The sequence below is a fragment of the Alexandromys fortis genome, unplaced genomic scaffold (genome assembly GCF_014885135.2).
Source record: "Alexandromys fortis isolate MF-2015 unplaced genomic scaffold, M_Fortis_MF-2015_v1.1 scaffold_323, whole genome shotgun sequence".
NCBI lineage: Eukaryota > Metazoa > Chordata > Mammalia > Rodentia > Cricetidae > Alexandromys > Alexandromys fortis.
This window is the reverse complement of record NW_026068278.1, coordinates 133,486-149,415: the sequence shown is the minus strand read 5'-3', so window position 1 is coordinate 149,415 and position 15,930 is coordinate 133,486. Positions and strand designations below refer to the sequence as shown.

The 15,930-nt window shown below is 39.4% G+C and overlaps 2 gene segments (V, D, J or C); both read left to right on the top strand.

Moving 5' to 3' along the window:
* The first annotated feature begins 825 nt into the window (after positions 1 to 825).
* On the top strand, positions 826 to 1,497 carry LOC126494679 (Ig heavy chain V region PJ14-like). The segment is given in 2 exon segments: positions 826 to 871; positions 956 to 1,497. Coding segments are annotated over 2 exon segments (588 nt in total).
* A 7,842-nt stretch (positions 1,498 to 9,339) lies between these two features.
* On the top strand, positions 9,340 to 11,225 carry LOC126494708 (immunoglobulin heavy variable 3-66-like). The segment is given in 3 exon segments: positions 9,340 to 9,385; positions 9,483 to 9,782; positions 10,961 to 11,225. Coding segments are annotated over 3 exon segments (498 nt in total).
* Positions 11,226 to 15,930: the final 4,705 nt, after the last annotated feature.

Sequence of the window (15,930 nt, the reverse complement as noted above, 5' to 3'; positions counted from 1 at the left end):
CCCTCAGATCTGGCTGTATGCTTCTCCTTTTTCTGAAGTGTTATAAGTAGCTCAACTTCCCATAAGTTACCAAAGCAACAATCATATTTAGGAACCCGTGATTGGCTGCTTGCAGAGGAGAGTGACAAATATAGATATTAAAGTACAAGGATAAACTGACATAAATCAAGAGGAATGAAAACTAGTGTCCAGATAGGATGTTCCTAAGTGAGAAGGTGAAATCTGAGCCCAATAAGATGGGACACAAATCAGTCCCAAGATTTACTTACAGATAAATAGGGGAAATCACATGTATGAAATGTGTGTGAGCTGCTTCTTCACAAGTTACTTCCTGAGAAGTTATAAGAATGAGAGAACTCCACAGACACCAAGAGAAAGAATTTTAAGTAGTTCCTTAAAGAGGATCTGATCACCAAAAGTACCAATACCACTTAAATTCTCTACTGGAAGTTAAAGAGATACATAAATCCATTGAAAACTTGGTATCCTCCTCTGCCTGAACTGAATGAATTTGAATCAAGTTAATGTAAACACTTTCATGGTTTGCTTATAAGGCTTGTATTATATGACTAAATATTTCCTGTTTTTCTGGGATTGGAAATCAAGACAGAATTACAGAAATGTTCCTGAGGTTCAATATTGAGTACCTCTAAGATGCACAAAGAAAATCTCATTTTCCTGGAGGAGAAATTGGAAACATTGCCTGTTCTTCCTCTTATGCTCTCTGGAACCTCCCCCAATGCAACGCAGACCTCAAGCTCAGAATGAAATCCAAGGCCAAGCTGAGAGGCCCCATCTCCTTCTGACTAGAGCCTCCAACACAGCATGGCTGTCCTAGTGCTGCTCCTCTGTCTGGTGACATTTCCAAGCTGTAAGTGCTTCAGGGTTTCAGGAAAGGGACCCAGGTTTTTTGTCTATGGGTTATATGACTGATGGTGATGTTGCTTGTCCTTAGGTACCTTGTCCCAGATACAGCTGAAGGAGTCAGGACCTGACCTGGTGCAGCCATCACAGACCCTGTCGCTCACCTGCACTGTCTCTGGAGTCTCATTAACCAGCAATGCTGTAAGCTTGATCCGTCAGCCTTCAGGAAGAGGTCTGGAGTGGATGGGAGGAATAGAGAGCAATGGAAATGCATATTATAATTCAGCTCTTCAGTCCCGAATCAGCATCATCAGGGACACCTCCAAGAGCCAAGTTTTCTTAAAACTGAACATTCTGCAAACTGAAGACCCAGCCATGTATTTCTGTGCCACAGACATAGTGAGAGAACTCCAGTGTGAGCCTGCGCAAAAACCTCCTATGGAGACACTCACGACCAGCAGGGGGCATTGGAGACCAACAGGGTCTCCCAAGAGCAGTATGGGGTTGCTTAATAAGATAAGAAGTTCTAAACTACGCTGCATGGAAATATGTTTCAATATTAGAATCTGTGTTTTTCTCTTCCAAACACAAATAAGAAAAAAATTCTCTAGAGGCCTCTCTTTACGGTCATAGTCTAATAAACTTCATATTTGTTCAAATACTATAACAAATAGCTTTTCCCACAGGCTCTGTAAGCTAACAATCCCCTTCTTCTTATTAGACAGAATGACATATAATTTTGTATGTTTTACATACACATGCACATATACATACATGTTCACACATTTTCTTAATATATTTTAAAGGAGTAAGCAGTTATGACACTTGTTGGATGTTAGGTTCAGTTATAAGCTAGAGAACTTTAAAAGACCTGTAGTTTGTCCTCTTTGTTTTTGCACCTGTGATAAAGAAACCACAGCTTCGCTACTTTAATGTTGTTTTCTCACAACATCCTTGAAATTGAAATACCCATAGTTTTCTTCTACACCAAGAGGGTCCCATAAAAGGATAGAACTGATTATTGCTTTTCACAGATCCCATTTCATGCGTTAGCATTTTGGTAAAAATTAGCGTTGACATCAGATTTATAAGCAGTGGTTCCTCAGGCTAAATAAATAGTTATTGACTGGGGGTCTGTCTAACTCTAAAACTCATGTTCTCCATATATGAAAACAGGATGTGTTCTTATTAACTTTGGTCAACTTCTACATAACTCATTATCTGGGATAATCCTTCCCAACTAACAGATTAATCTTCTCACTCTACACTGTCCAAACCATGATCAGACTTCCCTAATTTTACATTTCCTAAGATGAGCTTCTTAAGTTGCACATGGTAAGTGGTCATCTTGTCCTCTTGATGCTGATTTATTACTGATACAAGGCCCTTCATATTCATGCAGATTGGTTTAATATTTCAACTGTTGAGAACTGAGCTGCAGCAAACGTAAAAGGGAAGGTTGCCACTGCTTATCTGCATATTCGGGAAGAAGTTCAGAGGTTCAGAGGGCATATTGTTCTTGCAGGGAAACAGTTTCAAATTCTGGCACTTATGATGTTTAAATCATACCTTACTGTAAGTCTGGAGAACCCATGGTCTCTGTCCCCATGCACAGTATACTACTCACACCGAAACATTTCATCTTCTGGGGTCTGGGTTACCTCACTCAGGATAGTGTTTTCTGTATCCATCCATTTCCATGCAAAATTCAAGATGTCATTGTTTTTTACTGCTGAGAAGTACTCTAATGCATATATATTCCACACTTTCTTTATCCATTCTTCCATTGAGGGGCATCTAGGTTGTTTCCAGGTTCTGGCTAATACAAATAATGTTGATATCAACATAGTTGAACAAATGCTTTTGTCATATGATAGGGCATCTCTTTGGTATATTCCCAAGAGTGGTATTGCTGAATCCTGAGGTAGGTTGATCCCGAATTTCCGGAGAAACCCTCCACACTGCTTTCCAAAGGAGTTGCACAAGTTTGCATTCCCACCAGCACCTTACTCCGCATCCTCTCCAGCAAAGGCTATCATTGGTGTTTTTGATTTTAGCCATTCTGATGGTGTAATATGGTATTTCAAAGTTGTTTTGATTTACACTTCCCTGATAGCTGAGGAGGTCGAGCATGACCATAAGTGTCTTTTGGCCATTTGAACTTCTTCTGTTGAGAATTCTCTGTTCAGTTCAGTGCCCCATTTTTAATTGGGTTAATTAGCATTTTAGGGTCTAGTTTCTTGAATTCATTATATATTTTGGAGATCAGACCTTTGTCTTATGCAGGGTTGGTTAAGATCTTCTTTGGGGCAGCTGAGGATAGGGAACCTGAAATGACCCTATCCTATAGCCATACTGATGAATATCTTGCATATCACCATAGAACCTTCATCTGGCAATGGATGGAGATAGAGACAGAGACACACACTGGAGCACCCGACTGAGCTCCCAATGTCCCAATGAGGAGCAGAAGGAGGGAGAACATGAGCAAAGAAGTCAGGACCACAAGGGGTGCACCCACCCACGGAGACAGTTGGGCTGATCACTTGGGAGCTCACCAAGGCCAGCTGGACTGTGACTGAAAAAGCATGGGATAAAACCGGACTCTCTTACCATGGTGAACAATAACGGCTGATGAGAAGCCGAGGACAATGGGATGGGGTTTTGATCCTACTTCATGTTCTGGCTTTGTGGGAGCCTAGACTGTTTGGATGTTCACCTTCCTAGACCAGGATGGAGGAGGAAGGACTTTGGACTTTCCACAGGGCAGGGAACCCTGCTCTTCAGACTGAAGAGGGAGGGGGAGAGGAGTGGGGGTAGGGGGAGAGAAGTGGAAGGAGTGGGAGGGAAATGGGAGGCTGGGAGGAGGTGGATTTTTTTTAATAAAAATAAATAAATAAATAAATAAATAAATAAATAAATAAATCTCTCAATCACTAGGTTGCCTTTTTGTTTTAAGGACAGTACTTTTTGTTATACAGAAGCTTCTCAGTTTTGGGAGGTTCCATTTATTCAATGTTGCCCTTACTGTTTGTGCTACTTCAGTTAAACGTAGGAAGTGGTATCCTCAGCCCATATGTTGTAGACTACTTCCCACTTTCTCTTCTATTAAGTTCAGTATATTTTGATCAATATTGAGGTCTCTAATCCATTTGGACTTGAGTTTTGTGCATGGTGATAGATATGGATCAATTTTCATTCTTCTACAGGTTGACATCCAGTTCTGCCAGCACCATTTGTTGAAGATGCTTTCCTTCTTCCATTGTATACTTTTAGCTCCTTTGTCAAACATCAGGTGTTCATAGGTCTTCTAATGGATTCCATTGGTCGACATTCCATTCTTTGTTTTTATGCCAATACTAAGCTGTTTTCAATACTGTAGGTCTATAATAGAGTTTGAAGTAACGGATGGTAATGCCTCCAGAAGTTCCTTTATTGTATAAAATTGTTTTGGCTATCCTGGGTTTTTTTCCATATAAAGTTGATTATTGTTCACTCAAGGTCTGTGAAGAATTTTTTTGGGATTTTAATGGGAATTGCATTGAATTTATAGATTATTTTTGGTAGAATTGCCATGTTTACTATGTTGATCCTACCCATCCAAGAGCATGGGAGATCCTTGCATTATCTGGTGTCCTGTTCAATTTCTTTCTTCAATGCCTTAAAGTTCCTATCAAATAGATATTTCACTTCCTTGGTTAGAGTTACCCCAAGATAGTTTTTGCTATTTGTGGCTATTATAAAAGGTGAAGTTTCTCTGAATTCCCCCTCTGCTTCTCTATCCTTTGTGTATAGGAAGGCTACTAATTTTTTTTTGAGTTGATCTTGTAGGGGGCTGGAGAGATGGCTCAAGGGTTAAAAGCATTGCCTGCTCTTCCAAAGGTCCTGAGTTCAATTTCCAGCAACATGGTGGCTCACAACCATCTGTAATGAGGTTTGGTGTCCTCTTTTGCCCTGCAGGCATACACACAGACAGAATATTGTATACATAATAAATAAGAAAAAAAAGGATAATGAGTTAATCTTGTAACCTGCCACATCACTTAAGGTATTTATCAGCTTTATGAGTTCTTTGGTAGAGTTTTTGGGGTCACTAATGTACACTATCATATCATCTGCAAATAACAAAAGTTTGATTTTTTCCTTCCTGATTCGAATCCCCTTGATCTCCTTATGTTGTATTATTGCTATTGCTAGAACTTCAAGAAATATGTTGAAGAGCCATGGAGAGAGTGGACAGCCTTGTTGTGTTCCTGATTTTAGTGGAATAGCTTTGAGTTTCTCTTCATTTAAGTTGATATTAGCTCTTGGCTTGATATATATTGCTTTTAGTATATTTAGTTATGATCCTTGTATCCCTAACCACTCCAAAACTTTTGTCATAAAGGGGTATTGAATTTTGTCAAACGCTTTTTCCACATCTAATGAAATGATCATATTTTTTTTTTCAAAAATATACTGGGCCAATCTCACTCATGAACATTGGTACAATTTCTTTTTGTATCTCATGGTATTAATAATAAGCACAAAGCGTGTTCTTATTTATACATGGAATATAAAAATCATTCATGTTGCTATTGTTCACCTGCAAGAAAACCTCCAACTGCTCCATAAGCCTGGGCAACAGAGACAACATCCTAAATCTCTTTGTTGCAACTTACTAATGGGAAATCCTGAAGTCCAACCTACTGTCTACAACCTGGGGCACTAGGACAAGAAGCCCTAGGTTTTGACATAATGCAAAGAAATACTTGTATTCAGAATGAATTATAGGATGTGGACACTGGGTCCTATTTGCAGGCTTTATCAGAGAAGACCATGCTGTAAATATTGGGCTGCAATTTGGTCAAGGTTAGGTGCCAGTTCTTATGTTTTCCTGATTCTGAGACAGTTTAGAGACATTCCTGTTTAATCACATGAGTCAAACTTATCCAGAAAATTTGAAATATAATGTTTGGATTCTCTTTGCTAAAATACATTCTGTTTCTATTAAACATGCAAGATATAACATTTTGTGGTTATAAATTTTGTAACTAGTACCCCCTCACTTTTCTCAACAAGGAAATTTCTGCATGTTTTAAGTTAAGATGATTTTAATGATTCTTGATTTGTCATCTAAAATATATTTGAAAATGTTAATGTTTTCCATGTTTAATTTTATCTGCATCTTTTTTTCCATGTATATCAAAATAAAAACTTGTTCTTCTATCACCTTCATAGTGACTGCACCCGTAACTGCTGTTGTTTCAAATAGTAATTTTGACTCCATGGTTACTAAGTAGTCCACGTCTGAGCCAATCAGATCCAAACCCACCACTGCCACAAAATGTAGTTAGTAACTAAATCTCTAATGTTCTATATACCAGTAAAACTCAGAAGCCAGAAGATGAGCTGGCAACTCACTAGCTCAGAGAGTTGAGGAGCTGACATTTCCTCTTCATCATGGTCTCAGAATTGAGAGTATCTTAGTATTATATCAACTCAAAAATAATGGCCACAGTCACAGTCACTTCTTCCATCTTCCTGTGCATCTCTGTATCTGTGAAAATATAATCCAGTTCTCAAATTTTGGGTCACCATCAGCAGGGACACCTCAATGAGACAAGTTTCCTTAAAATGCAGCACTCTGCAAACTGAGGACATAGACATGTATTACTGTGACTGACACACAGTGAGGGAAACCCAGTGTGAGCCTGCAGAAAGCCCCTCTTCAGAGATACTTGGAAACAGGACGGGATGCAAAGGACCGACAGGAGTTCTAAGACCATTAGGGGTCACTTCAGAAACATAGAAGATATAGAATATGCTGCATGAACTCTTGTTTTAGTTTTAAAATGTGAGGTTTCTTCTTTCAATCAGAAAATCCAGTTGAGGTCCCACTCAACTGTTGAAACCCCTTTGATCTGTGAGTTCCCCTTTAATTAAAGAACCCCTTATGATACCCTATTTGTAGATAGTGTGGGATTACTTCATTTTGTGCTTTTCCCTTCATCTGGCATGTTTCCCTTTAAAGATACATTACACAGATTTTTCAAAAAGAAAATTATTGAGGTTTTGTGAGCATATAATAATTTCTGCATACAATAACATTTTGTATCACTATATGAAATCACTATACTATAGATAATTAAGTATTTATTGCTTTTCCAAAGTTTTGTCAATATTCCCTCATATGATTATATTCACTTATTTGGGAAATACACACTGACACTAGTTATGCTTTCTGGATGAGTTTTCCTGGCATTTTTCCCTTTAAAAAATGTTGATGGAATTTTTTTAATGTTAGCAGACACTCTTGGTCTCTGTGTTTTCTGTACCAATGGATTGTTTGTCTCCAGGCTTCCTGGTCAAAATGCCTGTTTCTAAAGGATGGGAAGTCTGTGTTAGATAACATCTTTGTCTCCCACTGTCTTGAAACTCAGGGATACTCAAGAATTGTTGATTAATTGTGTTTTAACAGATATAAGAAACATAAAAAAAATGTTTGTCATCCTTCCCCTCCCAGGATTCTGTCTTGGGATGCTTAGTCAATACTTCCCCTACTTCTCACTCAAATTGCCCAGTGCCCTGCTCTCTACCTGACAGATGACACATGCATCCATAAGAGAATTCTGTATTGACCTTGCAAATGATTACTCATTTCTGGGAACCTCCACAAGCACCATCAACCACCTCAGGTCTTTTGCTTCTCTCCTAGACCCCATATGTCAGCATTTTAGCTGGTGCCATACTGACTTTATTATCTTCGGTGTAGTTTGAAATAAAGTGTTGGCTAAAACTTTATCACCATTTCTTTTTCTAAAGGTTGCCTTGCCTACCCATTTCTTTCATTTAGTAGTATCTTCCTTAAGCATTTCTTTGGGGATTTACTTTTTAACAATTCAGCCATTCAATATGTACTATTTTATCTTTATTTTTAGAAACTGTACACCCTAAATATAATCAAATTTATACCCTATTTTCCCTTCCACTCCCCACCATATAATCCCCAACATAAACTTTTCACAACCTGTTGGCCTCTTTAAATCTAGTTAATGCTGCCCATGTGTGCATGGATTTATAGGCAGGCACAGCAGTATAAGAAAGCTAACAAAGATCACATTATAAAAAAGAAAGTGTCTCAGTTTTCAGGAAAGATCTATATCCAACAGATCATCAGTAAGAGGGAAGGCCTGGAAATAATTTACACAGTGGTTTTGACTGCCTTGGTCTTAGGTATGCTTGCTTACACAGAAAACAACTGCCTCTATGAGTTCATGAGATGAGAGCCATGTCAAATCCAGAATTCAGCAGTTAACAGTGCTCTTCTTTATGCTCAGCCTCTTCTTTCCATCTACTCTCCTCAGTGTTCTCTGAGTCTTGGAAGAATGTAATTGGAATTGGAAACTGTTATGTCATAAACTATAACAAATATTGAGAAGGACACAGACTACCTCATCCTTTCATATCCAGAACCTAGATTTATTGTGTTAAGTGTTCTGGCATCTGCTTTATATACCTTGTAACTAGAATGCGAGCCCTAGTAAAGGAAGACATCTTAAGTGAGAGACAAGGAGAATGAAGCACAGGGTAATGTTGGTGCTGTTAGAGCAAAAGCTGGCAGTGAAGGTAGAAAGTAGATGAGTAGGAGGGAAACCAGACAACTGCTTAAATAACAATAAGTTTTTCCCAAAACTTAATCAAAATTCTGGTTTTGACAATTATATTATTAGGTAAATGAAAACTATTCTAACACAATATAAAGACAGTCATGAGTTGTCTGGAGTAATGATGACAGAAGGTAACACTGGAGTGGGTGTTTAAAGGAATCAAAGAGAGAATGGAAAAAGTGCATTTGGTGCTAATGGAAATAGGTCTCCTTAGCAAGTGCAAAGAAGTGGAGAGAAAGAGTGACAAGGGATATCTCTCTTTCAATTCTCCTATAGCATGAGGACAGCCTGGTCTCAAAAATAAGTAAAATTCAGAAAATACCAAAGTGTTCTTGCAACAGAGACTGAGTTATGCTAACAGCATCTGAATGTTGTGACCTTGTCAAAGAGACACATCAGGGAGAATCCATTTCCATGCCAGAAAGTAGGAAAAACTGAGCTCCTGTGTTTGGCAGACATAATTTCATATTTGTATTAAGAGACCTGATAGCAAATATCCACATGTTCTGTGCACACATACATAAAGAAACTAACTGGAGTGCTGTGAATTCTTTCTTCACAAGGAAAATGAGAATCCAGAACTACAATTTTATTTCAAATTCTATAACTGTCATCGTTGATTTTGATGCCTTATATCTGTTATGAGCACTGCCTTCCCTCAATGCTCCAATTCTAGAACAATTGAGCAGGGAGACATGCAAATGAGTGTTCTCTGTGCCAATGAAAACCAGCACTGCCCTGACCCTGCAGCTCAGACAGAGAAGCCCAGACCTGAGTTCCCTGGTCCTTCTACTCACAGATCACTACTAATCAGACACCATTCACCATGGACTTGGGGCTTAGTTGGCTCTTCCTTGCCATTGTTTTAAAAGGTAATGGAGACCAGATGTTGTGTGCATCTGTGTATATGAGGATGAAGAAAATTAGATTCTGTGAGAGTTTTCTAATCAGAAATCTCTTTGTTTGCAGGTGTCCAAAGTGAGGTTCAGCTTGTGCAGTCGGGAGGAGGCTTGGTGCAACCTGGAAAGTCCCTAAAACTCTCCTGTGTGGCCTCTGGATTTACCTGCAGTAGTTATTGGATGAGCTGGGTCCGCCAGGCTCCAGGGAAGGCCCTGGAGTGGGTTGCATATATTTATAATAGTAATAGCATCTACTATGCCGACGCTGTGAAGGGCCGATTCACCATCTCCAGAGACAATGCCAAGAACACCCTATATCTGGAAATGGGCAGTCTGAAGTCTGAGGACACAGCCATATATTATTGTGCAAGAGACACAGTGAGTGAAAGCTACTGTGAACTCACACACAAACCTCCATGCAAAGTACTCCGGACCAGCAGGTGGCGATGAGAGCACACAGAGCTCTGGGCCACAGAGGAGCCTGATCAGAGAGGCATAAAGAGATGGACTCCTCTGTGTCTGGGCCACATCTCCATATCACATTCTAAGATTCTCTCTACAGTAATCTTTGAACTGTTCACAGTTTTATTCAAATATATATTTTCCATTGTGACATGCTTTTCTGTTTGTTTATTGTACTGTTTTTGTTCTCTGCCTCTTTTACTCTCGCTCTCTCTTTTACTCTCCCTCACGTTCTCCTTCTGACACTGCTCTTCCTCTCTTTCTGCCTCCTCACTTCCTCCCTCCACCCCCGGAACATGATGACATATAATGTATTCCTCTATTAATCCGCAGTATATATTTGACACAGTTTTTAAAACTAGGCCTGAAAATTTGCCAACTGGCTTGATTGGTTGTCCAGTGAGTCCCAATGATTATGCTATCGACACATCCCTTAAATAAAACAACTTCTTGGCTAACAAACCCATTCATTTTGCAATCATAAAGATCAAAGCTCAAAGTTAGATTCTATTCAATTTTTCTTCTGTGGAAAGAAAATGAACTACACAATTATTTGCATGGTCCTGTTACCAGAATGCATTCTTACCAGAAGAAAATCATCAGCAAGGCTGACGTGATTATGTATAGTGAAGTGTATCAGATTCTTCTTTTTATTTATTTTTATTTATTTTTTATTGAGAAAACTTCAGCCTCCTCCCCGTCTCTCATTTCCCTCCCCTCCTCCCACTCCTCTCCTCCCCCTCCCCACACTCCTCTCCTCCCACTCCATTCCTCCTCCCTCTCCAATCTGAAGAGCAGTCCAGATTCCCTGCCCTGTGGGAAGTCCAAGGTGCTCCCCCCTCCATCCAGGTCAGGAAGATGAGCAGCCAAACAAGCTAGGCTCCCACAAAGCCAGTTCATGCAGTAGAATCAAAACCCAGTGCCATTGTCCTTAGCTTCTCATCAGCTCTCATTGTCCGCCATGTTCAGAGAGTCTGGTTTTATCCCATTCTCATTCAGTTCCAGTTCAGCTAGCCTTGGTGAGCTCCCAATGGATAAGCCCAAGTGTCACAGTGGGTGGGTGCACACCTCGTGGTCCTGACTTCCTTGCTCATGTTCTCCCTCCTTCTGCTCCTCATTGGGACTTTGGGAGCTTAGTCCAATGCTACAGTGTGGGTCTCTGTCTCTATCTCCATCCATCGCCAGATGAAGGTTCTATGGTGATATGCAAGATATTCATCAATATGGCTATCGGATAGGGTCATTTCAGGCTCCCTCATCTCAGCTGCCCACAGAACTAGCTGGGGACATCTCCCTGGACACCTGCGAGCCCCTCTAGGTTCAAGACTCTTGCCAACCCTAAGATGGCTCCCTTAATTAGGATATATACTTCCCTGCTCCCATTCCCACCCTTCCTTTTTCCCAAAATTCCCATTCCCCCAAGCTCCCCCCCATCCTCCCCTTCTCACTTTTCTCTCCCCATTTCCCCTTACCCCCATCCCACCCTACCCTCAAGTTCCCAGTTTTTGCCTGGAAATCTTGTCTACTTCCCATATCCAGGGGGATGACTGAATGTTTTTCTTTGGGTTCACCTTCTTAGTTAGCGTCTCTAGGATCACAAATTATAGGCTCAATGTCCTTTATTTATGGCTAAAAACCAATTATGAGTGAGTACAACCATGTTCATCTTTTTGGGTCTGGGTTACCTCACTCAGGAGAGTGTTTTCTATTTCCAGCCATTTGCATGCAAAATTAAAGAAGTCATTGTTTTTTACCACTGAGTAGTACTCTAATATGTATATATTCCACATTTTCTTCATCCATTATTCCATTGAAGGGTATCTAGGTTGTTTCCAGGTTCTGACTATTACAAATAATGCTTCTATAAACATAGTTGAACAAATGCTTTTGTCATATGATAGGACATCTCTTGGGTATATTCCCAAGAGTGGTATTACTGGGTCTTGGGGTAGGTTGATCCCGAATTTCCTGAGAAATCGCCACACTAATTTCCAAGTGGTTGCACAAGTTTGCATTTCCACCAGCAATGGATGAGTGTACCCCTTATTCCACAACCTCTCCAGCAAAGGCTATCATTGGTGTTTTTTGATTTTAGCCATTCTGACAGGTGTAAGATGGTATCTCAAAGTTGGTTTAATTTGAATTTCCCTGATAGCTAAGGAGGTTGAACATGACCTTAAGTGTCTTTTGGCCATTTGACTTCTTCTGTTGAGAATTCTCTGTTCAGTTCAGTGGCCCATTTTTAATTAAGTTAATTAGTACTTTAAAGGCTAGTTTCTTGAGTTCTTTATATATTTTGGAGATCAGACCTTTGTCTATTGCAGGCTTGGTGAAGATCTTCTTCTAATCAGTGGGATGCCATTTGTCTTAGTGACAGTGTCCTTTGCTTTACAGAAGCTTCTCAGTTTCAGGAGGTCCCATTTATTCAATGTTGTCCTTAGTGTCTGTGCTGCTGGGGTTATACCATGCACAAAACTCAAGTCCAAATGGATTAAAGATTTCAATATCAGTCTGAACACACTGAACCTGATAGAAGAGAAAGTGGCAAGTACTCTACAACATATGGGCACAGGAGACCACTTCCTACATATAACACCAGTAGCGGGGAGTGGGACGTCAGGAGTAGGGGGAAGGGGAGGAAAAAGGGGGGCGGGGAGGGGGCAGAAATTTTTAATAAAGAAAAACAGTGATTTTGCAAACAGCAGAATGTTGGAAAACACATCTCAATCACAAAGACAGGTATCTACTCAGAATAAGGGGTTGGGAAAAGGTGTTTCAAGCAAATAGTCCTACAAAAAAAGCAGGTGTGGTCATACTAATTTCTAACAAAACTGACTTCAAACTAAAGTCATTCAGAAGAGATTGAGATGGACACTTTATACTCATAACAGTAAAAATTCATCAGGTTGAAGTCTCAATTCTGAATATCTACGCCCCTAATATAAAAGCACCCACTTATGTACAAGAAATATTACTAGAACTCAAGACAGACATCAAACCACACACACTAATAGTAGGAAACTTCAATACATCTCCTTCTCCAATGGACAGGTCAATCAGACAGAAACCTAATAGAGAATTAAGAGAATTACTGGAGGTAATGAAGCAAATGGACTTAACATACATCTATAGAACATTCTACCCAAATAGGAAAGAATATACCTTCTTCTCTGCAGCTCATGAAACCTTCTCAAAAATTGACCACATACTCAGAAACAAAGGAAACCTCCACAGATACAAAAAATTATCAGGCTCCACCTGTGTCTTATCAGATCACTACAGACTACAGTTAGAAGGCAACAAAAATGCTACCCCCAGAAAGCCGGCAAACTCATGGAAACTGAACAGTCAACTACTGAACCACATCTGGTTCAAGGAAGAAATTAAGAAAATAAAGTCTTTCTTGAATTTAATGAACATAAAAGACAACATACGCAAACCTATGGGACACGATGAAAGCAGTTCTAAGAGGAAAGTTCATAGCACTAAGTGCCCACTTAAAGAAAACAGAGAAAGCATACATTGGGGACTTAATAGCACACCTGAAAGCTCTAGAAAAAAAAAAAGAAGCAGATGCACTCAGGAGGAGTAGAAGACTGGAAATAATCAAACTGAGGGCCGAAATCAACAAAATAGAAACAGAGAAAACAGTCCAAAGAATCAATGAAACAAAAAGTTGGTTCTTGGAGAAAATCAACAAGATTGATAAACCCCTATCCAAACTAATTAAACAACAGAGAGAGAACACGCACATAAATAAGATCAGAAATGAAGAGGGGGACATAACCACAGACACAGAGGAAATTCAGAGAATAATTAGATCTTACTACAAAAGCCTGTATGTCACAAAACTGGAAAATGCAAAGGAAATGAACATATTTTTAGATAAGTACCATATACCAAAGCTAAACCAAGACCAGGTGAACAATCAAAATAGACCTATTAGTCGTGAAGAACTAGAGACTGTTATAAAAAAATCTCCCTTCCAAAAAAAGCCCAGGACCAGATGGCTTCAATGCAGAATTCTACCAGAACTTCCAAGAAGAGCTAATACCTATACTCCCTAATGTATTTCACAATATAGAAACAGAAGAGTCATTGCCAAATTCCTTTTATGAAAGCACAGTTTTCCTGATACCTAAACCACACAAAGACCCAACCAAGAAAGAGAATTACAGGCCTATCTCACTCATGAATATTGACGCAAAAAATTCTCAATAAAATACTGGCAAGCTGAATCCAAGAACACATTAGAAAAATTATCCATTATGATCAAGTAGGCTTCATCCCAGAGATGCAGGGCTGGTTCAACATACCCAAATCTATCAATGTAATCTACCATATAAATAAACTGAAAGAATAAACCATATGATCATTTCACTAGATGCTGAAAAAGCATTCAACAAAATCAACACCCTTTTATGATAAAGGTCTTGGAGAGATTAGGGATACAAGGGTCAGACCTAAATATAATAAAAGCTATTTACAGCAAGTCGACAGCTAACATTAAATTAAACGGAGAAAAACTCAAAGCCATCCCACTAAAATCAGGAACACAACAAGGATGTCCACTCTCTCCATACCTCTTCAATATAGTTCTTGAAGTTCTAGCAATAGCAATAAGACAACATAAGGGGATCAAGTGGATTCGTATTGGAAAGGTAGAAGGTAAGCTTTCGTTATTTGCAGATGATATGATAGTATACATAAGCGACCCCAAAAACTCTACCAAAAAACTCCTACAGCTGATAAACACATTTAGTAATGTGGCAGGATACAACATCAACTCCAAAAAAAATCAGTTACCTTCCTATACACTAAGGATAAGGAAGCAGAGAGGGAAATCAGAGGAGCATCCCCTTTCATGATAGCCACAAATAGCATAAAATGTCTTGGGGTAACTCTGTCCAAGGAAGTGAAAGATCTATTTGACAATATCTTTAAGTCTTTGAAGAAAGAAATTGAAGAGGATACCAGAAAATGGAAGGATCTCCCTTGCTCTTGGATTGGGAAGATCAACATAGTAAAAATGGCAATTCTACCAAAAGCAATCTATAGATTCAATGCAATCCCCATCAAAATCCCATCAAAATTCTTCACAGATCTGGAGAAGACAATAATCAACTTTATATGGAAAAACAAAAAAACCAGGATAACCAAAACAATCTTATACAATAAAGGATCATCTGGAGGCATTGCCATCCCTGACTTCAAACTCTATTAAAGAGCTACAGTATTAAAAACAGCTTGGTATTGGCATAAAAACAGAAGTCGATCAATGGAATCGAATAGAAGACCTTGACTTTATCCCACAAACCTATGAACACCTGATTTTCGATAAAGGAGTTAAAAGTATACAATGGAAAAAAGAGGGCATCTTCAATAAATTGTGCTGGCAAAACTGGATGTCAACATGTAGAAGAATGAAAATAGATCCATATCTATCACCATGCACAAAACTCAAGTCCAAGTGGATTAAAGACCTCAATATCAGTCTGACCACACTGAACCTGATAGAACAGAAAGTGGGAAGTACTCTACAACACATGGGCACAGGAGACCACTTCCTACATATAACACCAGCAGCACAGACATTATAGGCCCCCATTGAATAAATGGGACCTCCTGAGACTGAGAAGCTTCTGTAAAGCAAAGGACACTGTCACTAAGACAAAAAGGCAAGGCGGGAATGCAAACTTGTGCAACCACTCTGAAAAGCAGTGTGGTGGTTTCTCAGGAAATTCGGGATCAACCTAACCCTGGACCCAGCAATGCCACTCTTGGGAATATACCCAAGAGAGGCCCTATCATACAACAAAAGTATATGCTCAACTATGTTCATAGCAGCATTGTTTGTAATGGCCAGAACCTGGAAACAGCCTAGATGCCCTTCAATGGAAGAATGGATGAAGAAAGTATGAAATATATATGTATTAGAGTACTACTCAGCAGTAAAAAACAAGGACTTCTTGAAGTTTGCATACAAATGGATGGAAATAGAAAACACTATCTTGAGTGAGGTAAGCCAGACCCAAAAAGAGGAACATGGGATGTAC